The following is a 22,533-nucleotide window of genomic DNA, read 5'->3' on the forward strand; positions in this document are numbered from 1 at the left end:
TTATTCTCTAGTTTTCTATCTCCTTTGTTTTGTGACAATGGATAAAGTGCCGTGTAACATGGGCGATTATTAGTCAGCTGTTATACTCGAAGCGCACTAATACTAATTAAAAGAAAATAACTCTCTTACACAATGTGCGCGGTCATAAATCTCTTTCCAGGAGCACGATTATCCCATTATACAAGTCTGTAAGGCTCACATGGGAGTAACTCCCGGGGCTGCAATAATTCATTTTACGATTTCATGAAGTCGTCTGCGTTCGTCCGCGACAGTCTCTCAGTTTTGTACGCGTGAACAATGGAGGCGACGCGCGTGGAGTTTCGTACAAGCAAATGAAAAGAATAAATTTCACTACACGGCTTCCGCTTTCTCTTTAACCGACTCGCACTTCGCTTCCCCTAGCCGACTGCTCGTTTTACCGGCTTTCTGACCTTTGGCCCAACTCTGATGCGCGAGAAGCATTCGATGTTATCATGTTATCAATACAAATGAAAAAATACTCTCTCTATCTCGGCCAAACCAATTGCCGTTTATCATTTTCAACGAATTGGTAGCATTGTTAAATTTTGGTGTTTTGATATGTAGAACCGAGGAGCCTCTATTTTACAAAATGTTTTCTTGTACCGACGGTCATTAATATAGGTAACAATAAAATACCAGTGTCCGAGCGATGCATAGACTGGTTTTGTATCGCTTGCATACCGAAAATTTCTGCTTAGGGAGGTGCGCAAAAATAAAGGAAAGAAGGGAGGGAGGCAAGAGATTCCGCGATAAAGAGCAAGAGAATAAATCGAGCTGGTGAACGAGCGAGCAGGCGCAGTCGCGAACGAACGCGAGTATGCGGTCGCAGTTTATTTCGGGACGACCGAAGAGAGGCTCCCCTCTTTTCTCTTCTCAGCAACCACAGAAAAAGGCTCATTATTGTTGTTGTTGTTGTTATTGTTATTGTTGTTGTTGGTGATGTTGGTAAAAATCATGAAATGAAACAATATGACGCGTAAAGTCTGAAGTTAAATTGCTATCTGACAGGTGAAAATTTTTCATAATAACAAAATCGAAAGTTAAACCAGAAACGCATAGAAAAATGTAAGGTAGTAAGATATAAGAGAGCAATAATATTAATTATATTTAATCTAAAAAATTCACACATATTTATACAATTATTAAGAATAATTGAAACTGGCGAAAGTTCTGCAAAGTCCAATTATTTCTTTCGCTCTGCGGTTTCCTCTCTTTTCTTTTTATTGAACGCGGAGGGAATAAAGTTTGTTTACAGAAATCTTTAGAACTGGTTTGAAGTAGAAAAGTAATCTAAAGTTTTTAAAAATCTATCTTCAACATTTTATCCATTATCCTTAATATATATTCTCTCTATTATGATTTATTTATTTAAATACGATAATTTCGTTTGTAATTTGTATATAAACTCAGTTTTTACTCAGATTATTTAATTTTTAATTAACTTCTCATTTTTTTAACGCTTATCTTTTCAGTCTTAGCTTTTTTATTTAATCAGTCTAATTCAAAATAATTAAAATTATACACGCAAAGAACGATTTTGTTGAAATAACGAAAATTTTAGCTAAATGCAAATCTGAAAATAATTTTGTTGGGCCATCAAAATAATTTTGCAGAAATTTCAAGCATGATGAGAACAACGCTGCAAAAAGTTTTAACATTCTAGCCACCAGTTTGAGCTTCCTGCATAATTATTTTGATGGTCCAACAAAATTATTTTCAGATTTGTATTTAACTAAAATTTTAGATTTTCAACAAAACTGTTCTTTCTCTATGTATTAAAAACATGTTTTTTTTAATAATAGGAATCATCAATTTTTAAAATACATATAGTTAAATACGTAGTTTGCAATAAAATAAAATAGCAATATAACAAATCGATCTAAATAAATTACTATTATCTTTATATATTATTCTTACGTTATTATGCTCATATTAATAAATTATCATATATTCTCTTTCATACATAAATATCGTGGAGAAATTTACTCAGAAATCAACGCGTATATTTTGCCACGTGGAATAACATCACCTATACTCGTCGCCACCCTCGAAAAACCGTCGCGAGATCCAAGAGCGTGCACGGGAAAGCGGATCCGCGTCCGAACGAGAATACCCAGAGATCGCGGAAGCACCTGTGCGGTGAGGAAAATGCGTCTACCGGGTTCTGCATAGTGAAATGAGACGAGGCGAAACGGGAGATCAGCTCGCGCGAAAGGATGGACAGTACAGCGACGGACAGCGACAGTGACAGCAACGAATGCGCACAGCCCGTGCACACGCCGAGACGCCGCGCCGCCGCGTGCCGTGCCGTGTTTCACGGCAGACCGCGTGGCAGCTCACCGATTTATTTATACGTATCCCCGTGCGGCGTAACAGCACACGCGCGACGATAGTTGCTAGCTTCAGCTCGCTCCAGCACTCGCTCGGCTGCTGCGATCTCGAGTGCACGACCCTAGAGATCCTCGAGTAAGACATTGAACATCGTTTAGACAACTTCTGATTGGTCTGCTATATTTTTTCGGACTTGCTTAAGATAGAAGGAAATGCGTGGATATCTCGTTCTATTTATTTATGCATAATCTATCTCATTCTATTTTAAGCAAATCCTGAAAAATATAATGGACCAAACATATGGTGTCCAATCTTTTATTTAACCCTAGCTATACACACTTTTTTCTACCCTTGATATGCACATTCGGGTCCCTGGGATTCCATCCATATTTGTTACTGTAACTTCTGTAAAGATGAACATATTTCAATTATTTTTTTTTTCAATCGATGGAAAATTGATTAAGAAACAAGTTCATAATGTGTACAAGTCGAGAGAATTAAGGAGCTTCGAGATACACAAGTTCAAAGAAAAAGAAAAGTTTAGGAACACGAAAAAAATTTCGATTTAGCAAATTGCACTGGGATTTCTGGGATCCCAGTGTATAGCTAGGGTTAAGAATCTACACGACCCTATCGCGGTAAGATGCGGCTGGTTCTCGCCGAGGGGTATTTGCGCGCTGTTGCACGGAATCGATCGCGTAATGCGCTTAAAAACGCGATTTCAGCAAGGAACAGATAATAAAAAATAAAATAAAGTAGAATAAGATGATGATTGATCATTCCATCAAAACTTCATCGTTCAAATTCTTCAATACTGGCAATAATTCTGACAGGTATCTTGAATTATAATATCAAAGATGAGAAAAATGAGGGAAAATCGCTAATGATTGTTGAATATATGTACATTCTCGTAATGTTTCAATGAAATGTTTTATTTCTATGAAGCGGAGTTACTTAAAAGCTAGTATATATTTCGCTACTTTCTTAATTCCTGACGTCATAACCAAAGATATCTAATGTAGATATTGTCGATCTTTAAGAGCACTTCGTGCAAATTCGACATTGTACATACATACCTACATGAAACTCGTATATCTTAACGCATAATTAACTCTCTTGACGCTAATCTTGCGTAAGCCTAAATTTAAAGCGACTTTTAAAACTGCCAAACTACTACTTTGCTCGAGGTTTATTATAACCATTCGTATTCTGGCAAAAATTCTACGAGATAATTAATACACCCGATCCCACACAGAGGCGGGGCTCTCTAATTTGAAACCGATACTTGGTGTAAACGCGAGTATTTCACACGTACATTCTCGAGATTCATGACAGTTGCGCGCAATAACGCAACAACGGTTACGCAACGACAATGTATAAGGTAAGCGGTAATTTGGAATGTTGGGAGTGCGTTCGCGAACGCGTGGATAGACCGCGTGGCAGCTCGCGAATTCATTTATACACGCGTGTGCATATGTGTACGCGAGTGCACCGCACGTATTCACGAAATGCGTACCGAAATTTGCCGTTTAATTACGAATAATATCGTTTCTGCTATGGAAAACACAAAGATATTTCTAAAACCAATCAACGTTCGAAAAATCGTTTTGATATCCAGCATTTTTAGTTATGATACATATATCTCTCAAAAAATATTTTTGTGCGCATATTCAAATACTGATTATATTGTATATTGTAACAATTTTTACGACATAATGTAATTTAAATATTCCTCACACATGAGTGAAAAATTCCATATTCAGTCAAGGCGCGGTTCTTCGCGTTTAATAATATTTCTTGTGAATTTGTACAATTTCCTGTTTAAGCAAACTGTGCGCTGATTATTTATCTGTCTTAAAATACGATCTTAAACTGAAGCTGAAATAGTAATATCACAAATTAATTGACAAGCAATTTAATATTCTTGATGCAAATAAGCGTCTTAGAAAGCTATTAATAATTTGGTGCTAATAAGCATCTTAAAAACTATAAATAATTTATTACCTCAATCTGCAAGCTCTAATCCGGATTTCCCGAATTCTGTCTTCCTAATTCGACTACTGAGGCATATTGTTTAAATATTCCTCTTGTTTCGCGCTTTAATTAATCCTCTATAAGCAGTCGTGAATGAGTTATCTTGCGACCTAATATCGTCCCCGTTTGAAGCATTTTATAATAAATATACAATGCTGTCGAGGTTGTCTTGAAGTAAATGGGTGACATCGGGGCGCGAGATAACTCATTTACGAGCGAACGAAGTTGATTGATAACGACGATATATCTGGAACTATGCAATATCGTTAAAATATATAATATGAAAGACACACTTTCTTTTCCAAGCTTTAAATAACGCTTTCTCTCCGCAAATGGAAGTATTCGACTCTTGGCAGAATTCAGGAAGTGTCTTGGACGGCCTGGATAATAAATCGCGGATTTATGTCACAGTAGCTAAAAATGCGATACATTGTGCTCGAAACCGCAATTATGCGCTCGCTCGCTTATAACACGCGGCTAATTTGCGATACCGTTAGGATATGTTAGAGCTCCGATGATCAGACAGTTCTGGAGCATAATGACGGAGTCTGCAGCATACGCGAGTACAGTTCGTTATGTTGTGCTATGTTCTCGAGGATTTGATTTACGCGTGTATCCGTATTTTTTATCTTATTTCATAGTGATTACTATGTTACTCTTCCCATCGTAACTTCTTCTCGTCTTATAAAATCTCAGCAGGTTGCCAGAGTTTCGGTAAATCACCGAAATTTTATGCGACAAATAAACGATAATATTCAAATTAGTTAATATTTTCTTGCGAGTCACCAGTAAAGTTATAATCAGTGAATTCATTTAAGATCGAAAAAAACTTCATTATAATATTGAATAAAACTTTGAGAAGCAGTAAATTAAAATATTTTGTCATTATTTCTGTTATATTAATTTTAGAAAAATAATTGTATTATATATGAAAAATAATCTAGTTTGCTTTTATTTAATTGTTGATAATTTCAAAAAAGCAATCTAAAGTTCCGCAGTGAAGATGTTACTGTTTCTGTGATTTTCATTTTAATATACACACATACACTTATTATATATATTATATTATATTTATTTTATACCACAACAATTTTATAATTTTTATTTGCAAATTATAATATTAATCTTTCTTCGTGCAAAAAAAGCGTTACACTAATTATTTCTGTTGTTTTTTAAATAGTGACTCGCCAAAATACACATTATTGCTTGTCACATTTACGTTACTTCTTTCTTCTCAGATTTCGCGCGATACAGCAAATATTTATACAACACTTTGCTCAAAGAGCACGTGTATTTCATAAAAAGAAATTTGCAATAAAACACAGTGGCACATTCGTTTGTATGAACCCCATGTTGTATATTCATGCTCGTAATATTTCTTTCATTCGTTTGATGCCAAAGAGTAGAATAATTTATCAGAATTCGTCTCTACTTACAGCGAAGTTTAAACGACTCTTATTTATTACACTCCAACCGCTTTAATTATAAATCGAAGCATCCCCTCGAGACATAGAGAACTTGTATATTGTCAATCATAGTTTTAATGACTACGTAATTCAATATAACGTATGTCTGATGCATTTCTTATACACGAGGCGTCTTAACATTGTTTTCGAAAAACGATATAATAACATATAATAACAAAAAGATCACAGTCAAAGAGCTTTCTATTTTATGTAATTGATTGCAGACGTTTAAGTGTGTCTCCAGGTTTATTTGAACGGTTTTTTTACGCTTTTACTTTTAAAATAGAGTTACCTTTTTCATTTACAAAGATCGCACACAATTTATCACGATAAAGTAACAAAAGTTCAATCTTTGCGCATGTATAGCGCCCGTCTCTTCTCTAGAGCACCCTCCAGGAAATTCGATCTCTTTCTCCTGCGCGTCTATTCGTGAGATGAAACCGACGCAGTGATTTAGATCAGAAGCTGCGACGAAAGGGACCAGAGTCGCGCATCGCGTGCACGTCGCACAGTTATGCGTTTTCAACGAGAACGAGGTCCGGACCAGTAAATCTCAGCCGGTGTGTTTTGCGTATACGTGAGTATGTGTGAGGACCGTCTCCAATCGCATTTCCGCCTTGACGCAACTGGTGACCTCATGCTTTAACGTTGCTACGTTCTGACAACTAAAATTTGAAGAGAGATGAAAACTTGTATAATTTGAATATTCCAATCGCACCTGACGTGACTTTCGATTTCTACAAAAAAGTAAATATGTAAATTTAATTGCCTACTTAGTGAATACAAAATGGATTTCCTTAATAGAAGCTCGAAAAATGATGAATCTATTTCGACATATTTTTGTATTATGTTTACAAATTTGATATTTGAAGAATGTCTCAATTGGAATTCTATTTTAATATCTTTGATAATTTCATCTATAGAATTTTAAATATATTTCTTAATCTATCAGAGAAGTCTCTCTTATGTCAATTAAAGGAATTAATTTGAAAGAATGTTAAAGCCAACTCCTGACTTGAAATATTAGGAATTCGTAATTCCACGAAACACACAAAATCTCATCGGTCCTCTCTGTAATTTATTTATACTTGCCGTAGAATAAAGTTAATTAACACCTGTGTAACTGGATCTAAGTTTGGGAAACAGCTGTGACTCTCTGTGTTCTGATCCCACGGGTTATTACACGCGTTGCTCTGTCATTCTACTGGATATTCCTCGAAACGCAACAAGCAACAAATACGAACAGCGCCATAGGAGCTACTCGAGTTTCCCGCGCCCATAATAACCCGGCAAATTACTTTGGCAACACAAACGGCGGCGTCCATATTTTCGGCAATTATCCGCACATCCGCGAGGACGATACGCGCTTCCACAGAAGCGACAGGCCCTTCGTTTTCTCCTGGCCGTCGCCGCCGGCGCATGCATACACACGCAAGCACGTGGACGTTTGTGTGGGTGTGCATGCGGTCGCTGTCGACCGCGGGACAGAGTTGGAGTCGGTCAGGATTCCTTCGAGAACCTCGCAGACATGTTGTCTGCGGCGGCGGCCAGTGTGCTTGGCGACACCCATTACGGTCTGACTCGTTTGAAGTCAATTAAGTTTGACCACAGTTCAATACTCTCGCTTTTCGTCTTCATTTTAGAAATAAATGATAAAAAGAAACAGTTTCGGAAAACAGGAAAAATTAATTATTAAACGATGATTAATAATATATTCTGAATTGATTAATTTACAAAGTTAAAGTAAGAATAAAATAAATTATACAAAAATTAAAATCTCTATATATATTATCTTAATTTAAATAATAAATAATTCTAAAATTAAAGTCATTAAAATTAATAAAAATTCTATTTAGACTTAATATTATATTCCCTGAAAATTTTTAGACAGCATTTTGAAGAGAACACACTTATGGAAATTTCGGGATTTTGTTTATGAAGTACAAGCTTCGATACCTTGTAAGTATCAGCTACATCTTCGTGCATGTGAGGGGAACCATTCATTTCGCGGTATACAGAGGACTTCCATTCATGCAGAACACGTCGCCCTCGCGCCGCGGGGAAGAATAATCGACGAGGGGGGCAGAGAGAACGGTCGACCGGCTGGGAAGGAGGTGGAGGACGAACGCGGCGGCTATTCGCGGCATCGAAACGAGGCTTGGCCGTCCTCGAGAATTCGATGTTCCTCGGCGGGAAAAAGAGGCGTCGAAGAGCGAAAACAATCTATCATGTCGACTTCGGCGCAGCGCCGTGCAGCGAAACAAGTCTCGGTGAAGCTTGGACATAGCCGCCACGAGAGAGAATTCTCGAAACACCAGAGATTAAAGCGTAGCGAGCTCCCTTACTGACATCTAAACGGAGTTAGATAAATTATGTTTAACGTTTTTTATTATATTTTCTTGTCCCATGTCACCTGCATTTTTTGTATACAACTAGAGAGAGAGGATAATTTTTAAAAAGCGAGAATCAGAATATTTATATTTTTTTGGATTATCAAATTTATTAATAGATTACGTGAATTATTTGCGTAAAAATAATAAAATTTAAGGAGAGTGAATAAATATAATGAATGCGAGTGTCTTCATATTATATGGAAAGAACGATTTTGTTGAAGTATCTAAAAATTTAGATAAATATAGATCTGAAAATAATTTTGTTGGCTCATCAAAATGATTACGTAGGAAACTCTCAAGCATGATGAGCATTATTACTGCAAAAAGTTTTAACATCCTAGCAACCAGTTTGAGTTGCAATCTTACATAATTATTTTGATAGTCTAACAAAATTTATTTTCAGATCTATATTTAGCTAAACTTTTAGATATTTCAACAAAACCGTTCTTTCTGTATATGTTAAACTATAGTAAATACAAAAACTTATCAAATTTTTCAGATATTTATTATATAAAAAAAGCATACGTGAATTAAATTACACTTGATTCTAATTTGAAACTTTTTCTCTTCTTATGTTACAACATTCTTTGTGCTTTTCTTGCTGCGCAATATTAATATTACCGTCTATTAATATCAAAAGACTAGTAATATAAAAAAATAATGCACGCTTCTATTTCAAAACTCAGAAATATTTGCAAAGTTTTACTTCCTTCTAGCTTTGTCTCCAAAGAATCGCATAAAGGCACAAAGAAAGACTCATCTTTAGCTAACGGTTGTTTGCAAAGTTCAACAAACGATATTCTCGCATTTGTAACACAGGTATGATCGCGCGGGCCACGATTTTTCATACAAATTCGCAGTCTCACTGCCGCGGGGACGCTTTTTGTAGTCGGCGCCGACAACGGAACCCCCCTGAAGCTCGTCGCAAGAAGTCTCCAATTTAAAATGTAAATTGCGCCGGATATTTGGTGTATCGCGTCGCGCAACGCGCGCTTGCGAAATGGCCGCGAAATTAAAACGTAATTTAATTCCCTCTTTGCCCTGCCTACAATCCGTCTCGTCTTTCTCTCTTCTATTCCCTCCTCCTGACTCTCTTTCTCACTCCTTTCTCTTTTTTTCTCTCGCTCATGAGTTCTTCACTCGTACTCGTCTCAATTTCGTCTTCTCTCTTGAGAAAAGAGAAAGAAATCATCTCCTTCTCTCCCCTTTTTGTAAGTGAATTTTGGAACGCAGATTATCGTTTCTGCGGCGCGAAAAAGCCACTTCTTCTGCTATTCGAGAGACTTCTCGCTTTTGGAAAACGTTAAGAAATCCGAATGCGGGCGTAAAATTGTCGTTTGCTTCGCTCGAAAGGAAGGAAGAAAGAAAGGGCATCCACAAATGCATTCCGTGATATACGTTCAATCGTGTTCTTTCCTACTGGAAAAGAAAAGAAAAGCTCGCGTTAAGAAATTTTCGTCGACGTTTTCGCCGTGTATATCGTGACGTGGCTAAAAAAGAGAAAACTGACGGATACGCGCTTAAGAAGATCGTCCGGTGCAATTAGTAGTACAAAGTGCACAAAGGCGGTAGTCAGCAATACTGGCTGCTGGCGAAACACCGGCAGCGACCTGTTTTATAATCTCGCGGGATCCACTTTACCTCCCCTGCGTCCCGCTGGCGCTCTTCTCTTTTTCAAGAGTTGCGATACGAAGGAGCGAGAAGGGGAGGGTTCGCCATCCCCTTCGTCTTTTTTACCACGGCGTTCGCAACGGACGCAACGTGCACTTCTGGCGAGCACTCGCGGATAGCCATCACCATAGCGACCGCTTAATTGGAGAAGGATTTCCGTAATAAAATCGTCGAGTGCCCCCACGCTGCGGCGTGGAACAAATTCGCATAACTTCCCGCCAGGAGGAGCGCGACGAATGTCAAAGATCAGGAAGGCGAGAAAGGGCGCGAAGACAACAGGCCCACCCACGTTCCCCGTTTCTTCTCGTCTGGACTCGATTATCGCGTGAAACGGATCGAGCTTTTTGTGTTTGTGTTGAAGTAATCGGGATCGAACACAGGATGAGTTTTATGCCGATATACAGATTAGAAGGAATCGAATAGAACAAAATGGAAGATTGTTCTGTTATATGTTTATGCATTAATTCGTAGACATATCGCACTCTAGTAGTTCAGATTAGCGTTATATATTTATTCACATTAATTCACTTTTTAACACTTTAACATTTTATTTGGAGTAACCTATTTAATTTTGTTTATTTAAAACTACTTAAAAAGCATTAATTATATTTTATTATGTTTATTAACTATTATAATAGTTTTAATGTAACCCTTTTAACAGTAACATATTAATGTTAATGATATATTTTATTGTAAATTAATGAGGATAAGTGAAAAGTAAGTAAATGTTATGGACTATTTATGGCTGAAGACTTATTAAAGTCATTACATAAGCTTTAAGTATTGAATCGTAAGAAATTGACCAATTATAGTTGATTATTCTTTTCACATTTGGCTGTAATTGGTCAACTTACTGCTTAAGCCTTGAAGCTTAGGTAATGGCTTATTGTAGAAAGCACGTTAGAGACATATAGAAACATAAATCTTAATCCCTATGTCAAGAAATGTGCAATATTTCACATCAGTTAGTGTTCAACCGATTTTTTTGTTAATCGACCAAGAAATAAATTTTATCATACACGCAGTCGGTCTCGTCGACGAGATATAACACGAATATCCGGAAATGTCACACTCGTCTCTTCTAAATCCGACTCATATCGCGTCATCGTATCCCTTAATTCGCGACCAAATAAAATGCGCAAGAAGAGCGATAAATTCCCATAATCGCCCTTTACATGGACTTCACGTGGACATTCCGCAGAGATATCAGACCATATCGCTCCCCGACCGCAAAGGCACCGTGACGCAAATAACGTCCTAAAACGCGCTGTAAAACCCCGCGTACAATACTGGTATCCGAGGGGGGGCACCTGACATCGCAAAAAACGCCGTAAAATCGCCATCGAGGTCGGGGCTTAATGTCGCGGGAGTCCGAGAGCTCTCGTACACGCGAGGAACATGAGAGAGGAACGGGGAAAGAAGGGAGAAAAGCACACGCGGGTTCCATGCCCGTCGCGCCGACTGCACGAGTCGCATAAACGTGCCCCCGAGAACATAACTCATTGCGGTAAACGGGCGTCGCGCGGCACGCCGCGCCTCGAGAGCGAGCCTTATACGTTACGGAGAGAAACCGGCCGGTGTGTGCCTAAACCACTCGCATCTCTGTCTGTATTAAGTTTAACATCACCGCACGAAGGAAAATTACGGCTACTGCAAAATTTAGTGCATTCATCCGTGCATTAATTAATCGCTCCATTAGTTGCCCCGTAGTTGTAGTTTTGCTGGGCTTCTCCCATTGCAGGTATTAAATTCAGACGAACTTGGACCAGAGTATCGAACTTCCGCGTGTGATACTTGTACGCATGCGGTCAGTGGAGGAACAATCAATATAGTGTCAAGTATCGTCAATAGAATCAGTCGTAGAGCTTACAGAATTTCAACGAAATAAGCCTATCTCGTTTCGATTATTTTACGCGTAAATTAGCTGGGTTTAATTTCTTTTGTTCGTGAATATATAAATTCATTTATTCTATATTAAAATTATTACGGTAATTAATAAACATAACAATACAATTAATTTTTTTAAATAATTTCAAGTAAAAATGGAATAATTATTCCACACTGAAAGAAAAAAATGGTTGCAATTACCATAATTTAACTATATATAGTTTAGTCATTTTTTTTTGCTATTAATAACAGTCATACGCACTGCTTAAAAATCTTTAGTTTTTTAAACATATTTTCTAGTTGTTATATTATTATCATATAAATAACAAGTAAAAATTTAAGAAAATAAGTATTGACTTAATTGCGATTGCATTTATTGAATAAAAATATTTATTTTATTTACCATTTAAGTCTTAATTAAGTCGTGATATTCTACTATTTTAATATTTGAAATCGTAATTTATAGTACAATTTTTCCATATTTGAGAAAACTATATACTTGGCCATTATCATTATATTGCAGCAGTAATAACCATAAAAATGGAGCTTCATAATTATTTTACTATACAATTATGGTCACCAAATGTTTCTCTCTCAGCGCAAATAGTAAATGTTAAGGAGCTAGAAAAAATTCTCTATATAATCAGAATTGTGACATAAAATACATCATAGAACATTATAACTGACTGTTGATTTTTCCCATAAGTTTGTCGAACGCAGCAAAGCTATCATTCCTTTCATTGTTTATTCACAGGGTTGTTGGAGGAACGATCAATGTAATGAAGTGCGTTATATAGAAATGTACCCATGTGGCCATAAAGGTATATTTTATTAACGCTATTCTTACAGCCGTTATAAAAGTGTTACAATCTCACGAGGATGTAATTATATTATTCTCACGTGAACACGCAGCCCTATTTCTTTCGTTAGAGATCTAGCAGAGTATTAATCATCCTAACATATCTCTTTTACGCTTTGTATAGCATCGACCGATAAATGATCATCTCAAATCGCTTTTTAACCGGAGCATCGCTCTCACCTCTTATTATCTTAAATGGATTATTTAAAAGATAATTGTTGCGCGTAATCGCCTCTGAGTAATGGTCCCATTTTCAATTATCTTCATTCCATTGCCAATTACACTTGCGAAGTTACTCGGGTACGGCTTCCCAGCGTATTATAAAGAATCGTTAAACGGGATATTATTGTAATTTTATTTCTAATTTTACGAGTACAATTTTCTTTTATACGTCGAGAGATTCGCATATCAAGAGTTTTAACTATAACACTCCCGCTTTTTTAGAAATATTTGAAAATATACACTAAGAGAGATACGTGGTTGAATTATAAATTGGAATTCTGATTAAAAATGGACGAATTCGAATTTTCTGGTTAAATCTATAGTAGAATTCTAATTGAAATAAATAAAATTCTAATTGCTACAATCAGAATCTTCTGGTTTGTCCATTTTCAACCAGACATTTTTCTCAGTGTGTGTAACGTATAACAAAATATAAAATACCGTAAATGTTCCTCCTTTAAAACTTTCGAATACTTATTTATTTCACTTTTTTTCCATCTGTAGTTCTAGCTGCATAAAAAGAACGATCGTGTCAAATATCGTTTACGATCATTGTAAATTGAAAAAAAAAAAACGGTCAATTGAGTTAGCAATGTTTTGTATTGAAAATACGAAGCGACGGTTCATCAAGTGCGTACCAATTCGCGCAATTTTGCACGGAGAGAAATTGCGCATTTTGCGGCACGTATTAATTAATAGGTAGCGTCGGTTTTTTTTTTTTCCTTTCGATACAACGTGGAACGAGTCAATCGAAGATAACCGACGTCCGAGGAGTAAAAAAGGGAAGGTACGGAGAGGGCACTGATCCTGATTTGGCGCCCGATCGCACGCAATTTCACCCATGTCTGAAATTAATTAACCGCGATAATTAATGATGACATTTCTTCGAACGTAACGCGCTGTAATGCGGAGAGGTTTTTTATTTATCGCGCGGTTGACGTTTCGCACGCACGCATGCTCATACGTTTATACATGTACATGTAGGATATACCTATATCGGCGTCGAAACGAAGGGGAAACGTTTTGCGCGCGATAATCCGGACAGACGTCTGCAGGGGGGATGCAAATACTTCTGGCAGGGATCGATTGAAATTACTGGTTTAAAAAACAAGGGCTGGTGATGTAATTGTTTTATCTGATAGATTAATTTTAGCGTTTCCCCAAAAGAATGATATCCGCCAACACCAACAGAATTGTATTACGAAATTATTTAAAAGTATAATCTCTTTATAAAAATTATCCGTGCATTTAATGATTTTAAAGGAATATTTAATTACTAAATACATTAATCTAAAAATCCTCAAGTGAAAGATTAAACATCGTACGTTTTTGGTCCGCCATATTTTTCAGGACTCGCTTGATAAAATAAGATGCACACATCTATCTCATTTTATCTTAAGCATTCTGTCTTAGGCAGGTTCTGAAAAATATGGCGGTCTCCAAACTCTTACTTAAGAATCTTTACATTAATCGACGTTATAGTATTCGAATATCTTTTCCAAGATAACCTTTATTCACTTGAAATAAATAATAACTTGGACAGAGTTTAAAATACACCGATACGAATTCTTCTATCTAAATATTACACATCTTCACGTATGCAAACAGGGTACATCGATTCAACTTCTATTTAGTGTTGGTTAATTATACTCAGATGCAAACCACGAGTTTTTCGATTTACGCAAAATAACACAGACAATGTCAATACACCGCATTCGCCAATACGTTCCACGTTTTACGGAACTACCTTCACAAATTCGCTATGGAAAAAGAAATAGACCGTTCGCGTATTTGACTTAATCGAAGTTACAAACATTTTTCCGCGATATACATATATTCGCCTTTCAAAGCGGACAAAGTTGGCCGACGATTATCTATACACGTGAAAGCGCAATATCGAAATGGGGCGAGAGAAACCCGAAATGTACGACGAAGGAGAATTGTCAGCTCGCGCGACAATCTGCGGGAATTCCACACGCGGGACAATCTGCTCACGGATGACCGATCGTGTCGAAATCGAAACGCGTAACCGGAATCGACCAACGCGAAAGATTCTTCGTCGACTCGATCGATCGTACAAAAGTGGCGTGTCAATTTTTCGCAGGAATATTTGCATCTCTCCTGCAGACGATTAGCTTCTACTGGCCAGTTTCGCATTTTGCATTTGCACGGCGCGCGACAGCTGTAGCATAACTAATTAGCTTGATTTACGTTTTCTAAACGCAGTTAACGTTGTTGAACTGACACAATTCACCATTTCTTTCTTGTCCCACTATTTCCAATTGCGAACAGTATTGCGTTAACTAGCGTAGAAAGCGATTAGTTACGGTTCGCTGCGAGTCAATTATTTAATTAATTCGAATCGAAAACGGATCAAATATTTCGAACTGGCATTTACATTTAATCAGCGCTCTAATTTTCGCAGCTTATTTGCTCTTTAAAAACAAACATCATAATATGAATGCCTCGGCTTCGTAATAATATTCTTTTACTATTAATATTATTTTTTATTTCTGGCTGGAAGAAAACAGAATGATACATATTTTTAAATATAATTTAATTAATGTTGTCAACGAAATTATGCTCATGTACGTCGCTGTTATGCTCAAATTAAAAAATTTCTGTTACATCCGCTGACAGCAATCGTTTAAATGACGAATCGCAAATTACAAATTAATTAGAGTGCAGATTAAATATACATTACATTTTGATTAAACTTTGCTTTAAATACGCGATTAAGGCTCGTTTCTACCAATGTAGATTAACTTTAATCTCAGTTCAACTTACTCTTTATCTTTTTTTAATTCTCAGAACTGGAAAAAGATGAAGAGTTAGTTAAAACCGAGATTAAAATTAAACTATTGGTAGAAACGGGCCTTAATCGCGTATTTACAGCAGAGTTTAATCAAAATGTAATGTATATTTAATCTGCACTCTAAAATTAATTTGTAATTTGCGATTAATATACAGAAAACTCGAGATAATCATAAGAAATTTACGAGTTTAAAAGTCTTAATTTTCGCGACCGATGATTCGTGTACAGTCATTTCTAAATACATTTGCGTGCGTCGAATGCATATATGTAATTATACATGTCCTATTGTCTCGCACCGACAAATTCCGCAAAGATAAATACTTGTGACGATTTAATCGCCACAAATTAATAACAAAAATGCATTAAAACTCAAATGTAAAATCCAATTTCAGCTACAAAGTGTAAAGAAGCTCGGAGTTCGCTGATAACCGAAAAAACCGCAGATTCCGAGCGTCTAAAGGGCCGTCTACATAAATCGCGAACGCAGTTCGCAGACGCATTTGCGACAGCCAATCAGAAGCGTCAATGGTATACTAATAACAGCTTTTCATTGGCTGTCGCAAATGCGTCTGCGAACTGCGTTCTGCGTTTGCGACTTATGTAGACGGCCCTTAAAGGCGCCTTCCATTTATCGCACCTCTCCTGCCCGAGCCCTGTGTGCGCCAGGCACCGTGTCTCTTCGAAAATAAACAAGGGTGCTCCTTCGCGATCGTCGATCCAATTAAATCCGATTATATTTTTCGCCGCGGCGCGTTCTACCCCCGCCCCCCCTCGCGAGAATCCAGACCGCGGGACGCGCGTGCGGGGCGCGCGAATACCGGTGGCGTCCCTTATCGATTCGAAACGATTTTGGAGGGTGGTTTTACCCTCCGACGTTTTTGATTTCGGCTACGCGGCCTCCGTGATACCGGGGCAACGCTTCGCCGCTTCGAATTAAGGGGTGAGCCTCGAGAGGCCTAACCCCAGGATCGTTTCGAAGAGAGACAGAACGCTGGATGCGCGGGGTGAAGAAAGGGGGGGGGGAGGAGAGAGAGACCGGAGGGGACGAATAGACAAGAAGGGATGCGGAATCGAACGGGTCTCTTCTTCTCTCGATGTTTATTTTTTACTTCACGAAAGAGCCATACGCGCGCCACGCCGGATGCGCACCCCATACGGTCCCCGATCCCGAAATTCAATAAATATGGCCCCGTTGAATAACGGGTGTTAGATACGCCTGGCGTTCCTGGAGAGACTCATAATATGGGATTATTGCCGTAGCCTTGAAATCCGCGACGAATCGAGAGGAGTAACGTTTGCGGAATGAGCAAAAAGAAAACGCGAATTGACGTATCTGCGCTAACAAGAGCTGAAACGCGGGCTTTGCGATACAAAGAGAAACTCTGTAACGGAATATTTATCGAATTCGCCATACGGATAATGGAATTGTGAAGGTTCAGTGGCTTCATTTAAAGCCAGCCGTATTCTGCTCAAAGAGATTTCCTATTGAGTTGAGCATTCAAAAGTTGCGGGAAAAAAATGTAATATCCAATTAAATTTTCTCCTGGAAAATACTGACTATGAATTTGATTAAAGAATTCGCGCGATCGTAAAGCGTGACGATATCTCCAAATAAAGCTAATATTTTATGTGTCATATGGTGAACTTTTTTAACTGATTGGCTGCAGGACAGAGAAATCCGAGAACCTCTCTGTTATGCATCCAATCAACAGACTTGAAAAACCTTGTTATACGACGCATAAAATATCAGCCTTACTTTGTATCTCAACGGCAGGAAAAATTGCGGACTTTGAAGCATCACTACAGATTATGTTCCGAAACACAATAGGTATAGTAAGCTTTAAGGGCGCCGAGTAAAAAAATTAGTTGCCATGATATTGCAATCGTAAAGTGATAGATATAAGTTTAATATTCAAGGCAATCTCTCCTCGTTGTACAGTCAAAAGTAATATGTTGCCCGCAAGTTGCAACGGATTAGCCAGCTACAGAGCTATTTCTCCATCTCCGTCCATTTAATTTTGCAATCGTAAACACGTTACTCATATTTAGTCTATTACAAACATGGCGATTCCAATAGAGATATTTGATCAGCTAATGTTGTTCTAGCTCTCTATACTTCCTAATATCATGCTTGATATTAAATTGAAATATATGAACTTTACATAAAAGGGAGCAAAATAATTTCTCAATTAAGCCACGCAACGTATATCTATTGATATTTTTTGTATATTGCGTTTGTATTATAAACATATAATGGTAATTATAATTCAAATTTTTGCGTAATTTTTTTAATCAATGCAATTTGGATTAAATATCGGTTTTTTTTCTAAATTTAACAAAATTCCAAATTAATTTAAACAAAGAAATATTCTTTTTAAAGTTTCTCACAGAGTAATATTATGTACTCAATAAATTTTGATAAAACAGTATTTTAAGGAATAATGTTCTATGGAACAAATAAAAATACAAGAGAGAACAAGAGAAAGAGAGAAAAAGAGAAAGATTTTACCGTTATGTTTATATTCATCATATCATACTTCATCTAATATACAGTAGTATACTTGGATGTTATTACATTAATGTACTACGTGCCCTAATTCCTGTACAATGATATATACAATAGTATTACGGTCAATTCATTCACGCAATCACACAACAGAACGGACATTGGTATACCTATCAATCATTTGCAGAATCTCATAGCATCCGCTTTCATCGCAGAACTCGTATATACATATCTCCAATCACGTAATTCTGCTTGGCTTTAAATCTCTCTCTCACTCTCTCTCTCTCTCTCTCCCTCTTTCCCAACGATTATAATATGCATAATTATCAAAATCCGTATAACTAAATTCAAACTCTTCGAAAATGCATCCGCATTTGCACACACAAATTCGCATTCCGTCTCGGGATTAAATTGCTGTTATACATCACGTGGTTTGAATAATCGTTAGTATCCAAGCGCCCCTAACTTCGATTGAGGCTTATTACTCAACAACAGACTAACCGATACATTTTAGTAAAACGATTTATCGGACTAAACTAATGAACTGGAAGTACTTTAGTTACCTTATTTAATAGAAGGAACATCATTCTATGGAAATAGTTGTGTGCGTGTATATATACTTTGAATTAATTTTCAATTTATATAACCAAAATTCAAATTAAAGTATAAATTTTGAGCTGACAAGCTATCCAATAAAAATAAAATATTGTATGACAAGAACGATTTTGCGCAGAAGTATTTAAATATTTAGCTAAATACTGATCTAAAAATAATTTTGTTAGACAATCAAAGTAAGTAATCATGTAAGAACCTCAAATATGACAAACAATGCTGTAAACAGTTTTGACATTCTAGCAATCAATTTGAACATTCTGCATAATTATTTTAATCGACAAAATTATTTTTAAACCTGTATCTAGTTAACTTGTTAAACGTTTCAGCAAAATCGTTCTTTCCATATTACGTTTAATGATGTTATTCAATTACGTTCCAATTTTTAATTGTTCAATTTAGGACATTATTCTATCCGCGTAGATTAAATATGTTTAATCCGAGAGTAACCCATTGCAATAAGTTGCCCAGATAGACAGATGTACATCAATTTTACTGCAACTTTATGTTGTATTCGATCATCAAATGCTTCATAGGTGAGCCGATTGTGATTCCAAATATTGTAGTCGTATTTAGTAAATTAGAAAACGAAATACCATGATGCAAATATGATGTAAATATGAGAAACAAATATGCTTTCTACGACATCACATCAGGATTACAAATTCTTTTAACAAGATTCAGTGCATCAAGATCAACATCTATTTACCCAAATTTTACAGTATATTTATCTTACTTTATGCGGCATAAAATAAAAAAAAATATTTTAATTATTTAAGCTTTCTATAGCATCACATAATAATTGTAAATGTGCATCATTATATGACGTATTTCATTTAATTATGTATGACGTAAATATTTCATATAGTGATATCGAAAAAAGAATATTATAAATCTAAAGATATATTTTCATACATATGTTTTTGTAATTCTATAACAAAAAATTTAATCATTCAAATAACCTAAATTTAATATTTACTTTAATATAAACGTTTTTGCTTTAATGATGTCATAAATGATCATAAAATTGTTCTAAATTTTCAGTAAATTAATTTGTGCATATCGTGATCGTCATACAAGTCTATCTGGGTGATGTACAAACGCATTAAAACAGTTTATGTAAATGAAACAAACATAGTAATGTTTCAGACCAAATATTACAATGACTGCGTCCATTAGATTTTATCCGCAACATATGCAGCCAATCGAGAGGTGTTAATTTTTAGATAATTCAATCATTGCTGCCTAAATTGAAGAACGCATTAATTCTGAACGACACGCGTTGAATTTCTTATTAGTATTGAAATGAGGTAATTGAATTAGTATCGGAAACCTTTGCACTCGTTGGCATCCCTGGCGGTGGCCCTAGCCCACGGGCGATCGAAGTGGAAGGGCCGGCACCGCTCGCAGTCCCTGCCAGCGGTGTTGTGCCTGCACTCGCAGACGACCTCGCCGTCCTTGCCGGGGATGCAGCGCGCCGCGTGTCCGTTGCACTTGCACCTGCCGCCCACGGCGAAGTCCGAGACCGCGTAGTGATGGGCCATGGTGGCGGTAGCCGGACCCAAGCCGTTCATCGCCACGCTGGCGAGCGTGGTCGTGGTCGTGGAGATGGTGACCGGCACGAAGCCCATGTCTCGGACCGCGGCGTCGATCGCGTCGTTCGACTGCATCTCTTGGGGCGCGATCACCTGATGGACCGACGGTAATGCCGTTACCAGCGGATCCTGCGCGTGCAGGATCGCGTTCTTCTGGTTCTTGAGCCGTTCCTCGCGCTCGCGTTCTCGCTTCGTCAGCTCCTCCAGCCCGATCGCCGCCACGTGATGCTCCTCGCCGTTGTGCGATACCTGATCCGGGCTAGATTGCTGCGGCATATGCAGCCGGTTGAATACCACCCGAATATCCGTCGCGGTCACCCAGTCCTGTAGTACCGGTGAGTTGTCGAAGTCGGCAGCGGATGGTCGACCTTCCAGAGTGCTAAAGGCGATCCTGCCGACTGGACCGAGACCATCTCCGCCGGTGTAACGATGGCTGTCGGTACACCGCGCTTCTTGCTCGTTCGCTTTGGTGATAGTCGCGCGATTGGGCCTGCCATAGACCCGGCGGCATTGCGATGAGTAAAACTGAAACGGTTGCCAGGTCTTGCCGTAATCCATGGACTTGTAGATCGCGATGGAGTCCGGCTTGGCGGCGCGCGGGCAGAACTGCAGACTGACGTACGTCAGCTCGTATTTCTTGCCGAGCGAGAGGGTCAGGGTGACGTTGTCGGGAGGCGCCGAGAAGCTCTGCGAGCTAACGAGCGGCTCGCTGCGCCAGCAGGTGACGTTGTTCGGATTGTTAAGGTCGGTCAGATAGCTGGCAGGGAAACGTCGCCGGGGCGTGCTATCGTCGCACACGTGACAGTGACCGATGCCGGTGGTGCCGCCGGGCTCGTCGGTGACGTCGCAGTAGCGGGTGGGCCCACCGGTGCCGCACGTGGACGATGCCTCGACGGTTGCGCCGAAAGCCGCATTCACGAAATCGGGTATGCACCGCCGTGGCCGATCCTCGTCGTAGCACGGATCGCTGGGGTTCTGCTGGCTGGAGAACATCTTGGTGTAGATCTCGCCGCGGACCTGCTGCAGGAGCAGCAGCTGGCCAAACAGGACCGTCGCGAGGACGATCCATGGCCGGAAGGATCGGCGTGAGCACCGTTTCTCCGTGCTCATGCTGCACGCCGTTGGCAAACGCCGTTCCATTCTTCGCGTTCTGTTGTGTCTCTTTGCGGAGGTGCGCTACGATGATCGTTGACGATTTCACGATTTCACGACCACGAGAAGATTCTCACGTCTCCTCGTCTCTTCCCTCCTACCTTCACTTTCCCCTCTATAGAAAGGGGGACTGAGATGCGATCGGTTCTAGACTCCGCTTCGCGTCATGTTGAAATCAGACCACGTTTAATTTCTGTCGTTCGTCTCTCTCTCTCTCTCTCTGAATCCGTCTCTGTCACTCGCGACGGCTCACATTATATTGGCACTGGCCAAGACTTGAAACGCGACACGATGATGAATTTATTTAACTATACGCTTAGTCTCGCGAAAAAGATAAACGCACTGTTCACACTGAAACTAAGACTGCTGTCCAAGGAGCCGCCTGACTTTATCACTCGAAAAGTTTTTTTTTTCTCACTTAACAGACCCACGAATTTTTCACCCTACGATCGTCGAAAACGCGTCTCGAGCCGAGCAACGAAATGAATTAACGGACGAATTTTCTGGCGCGAATAAGCGAAGGAGGAATTCGATTGCGATCGGACACCGGCGAAACCGGCGATAAAAGCACCCTACCTCGACAGCGGCTCGCCGCTAACTGAAACGCCGTCCTCGCACGATGCGCATCCGAACTCCGAACTGCCGCGAGTCCCTCTCCGGTGGTGGGCCCTCTGCGCCCCGCAGCCCCCGATGCGTGCTACTCCCCCCTTGACCCCCTCCTTTCATCTCCGTTCGACCAACGACTCGTCACTCTCGCTCGCACGCTTGCGAGAGATCGCGCGGGCCAATCGGACGAGACATTGGCCTCCCCGCTCACTCAAGACTGGTCCATGGATCGTGGATCCAGCGCGAAGGGATGTTGCGCGTGCTACCATGGACTGAAAAACGGTGGACTGACTCCGAGGGTGCTTCCCTCGAGGGTTAGGACGGGACAGGCGCGTGATTTTTCTTGTTTCCTTTATTTCGCTC

At 38.9% G+C, this 22,533-nt stretch overlaps 1 protein-coding gene across 1 annotated transcript in view; it reads right to left on the minus strand.

Annotated features, from left to right (window-relative positions):
* Positions 1 to 22,146, minus strand: part of LOC108769688 (netrin-1) — a 202,793-nt gene extending 180,647 nt beyond the window's left edge. The window contains exon 1 of the mRNA XM_018520809.1: positions 20,151 to 22,146. Within this exon, the coding sequence (XP_018376311.1) occupies positions 20,151 to 21,552 (1,402 nt within the window). The 5' untranslated portion in view covers positions 21,553 to 22,146. The remainder of the gene's footprint in view (positions 1 to 20,150) is intronic.
* Between the last annotated feature and the right edge of the window lie 387 nt (positions 22,147 to 22,533).

This window comes from Trachymyrmex cornetzi, unplaced genomic scaffold (genome assembly GCF_001594075.2).
Source record: "Trachymyrmex cornetzi isolate Tcor2-1 unplaced genomic scaffold, Tcor1.1 scaffold122, whole genome shotgun sequence".
NCBI lineage: Eukaryota > Metazoa > Arthropoda > Insecta > Hymenoptera > Formicidae > Trachymyrmex > Trachymyrmex cornetzi.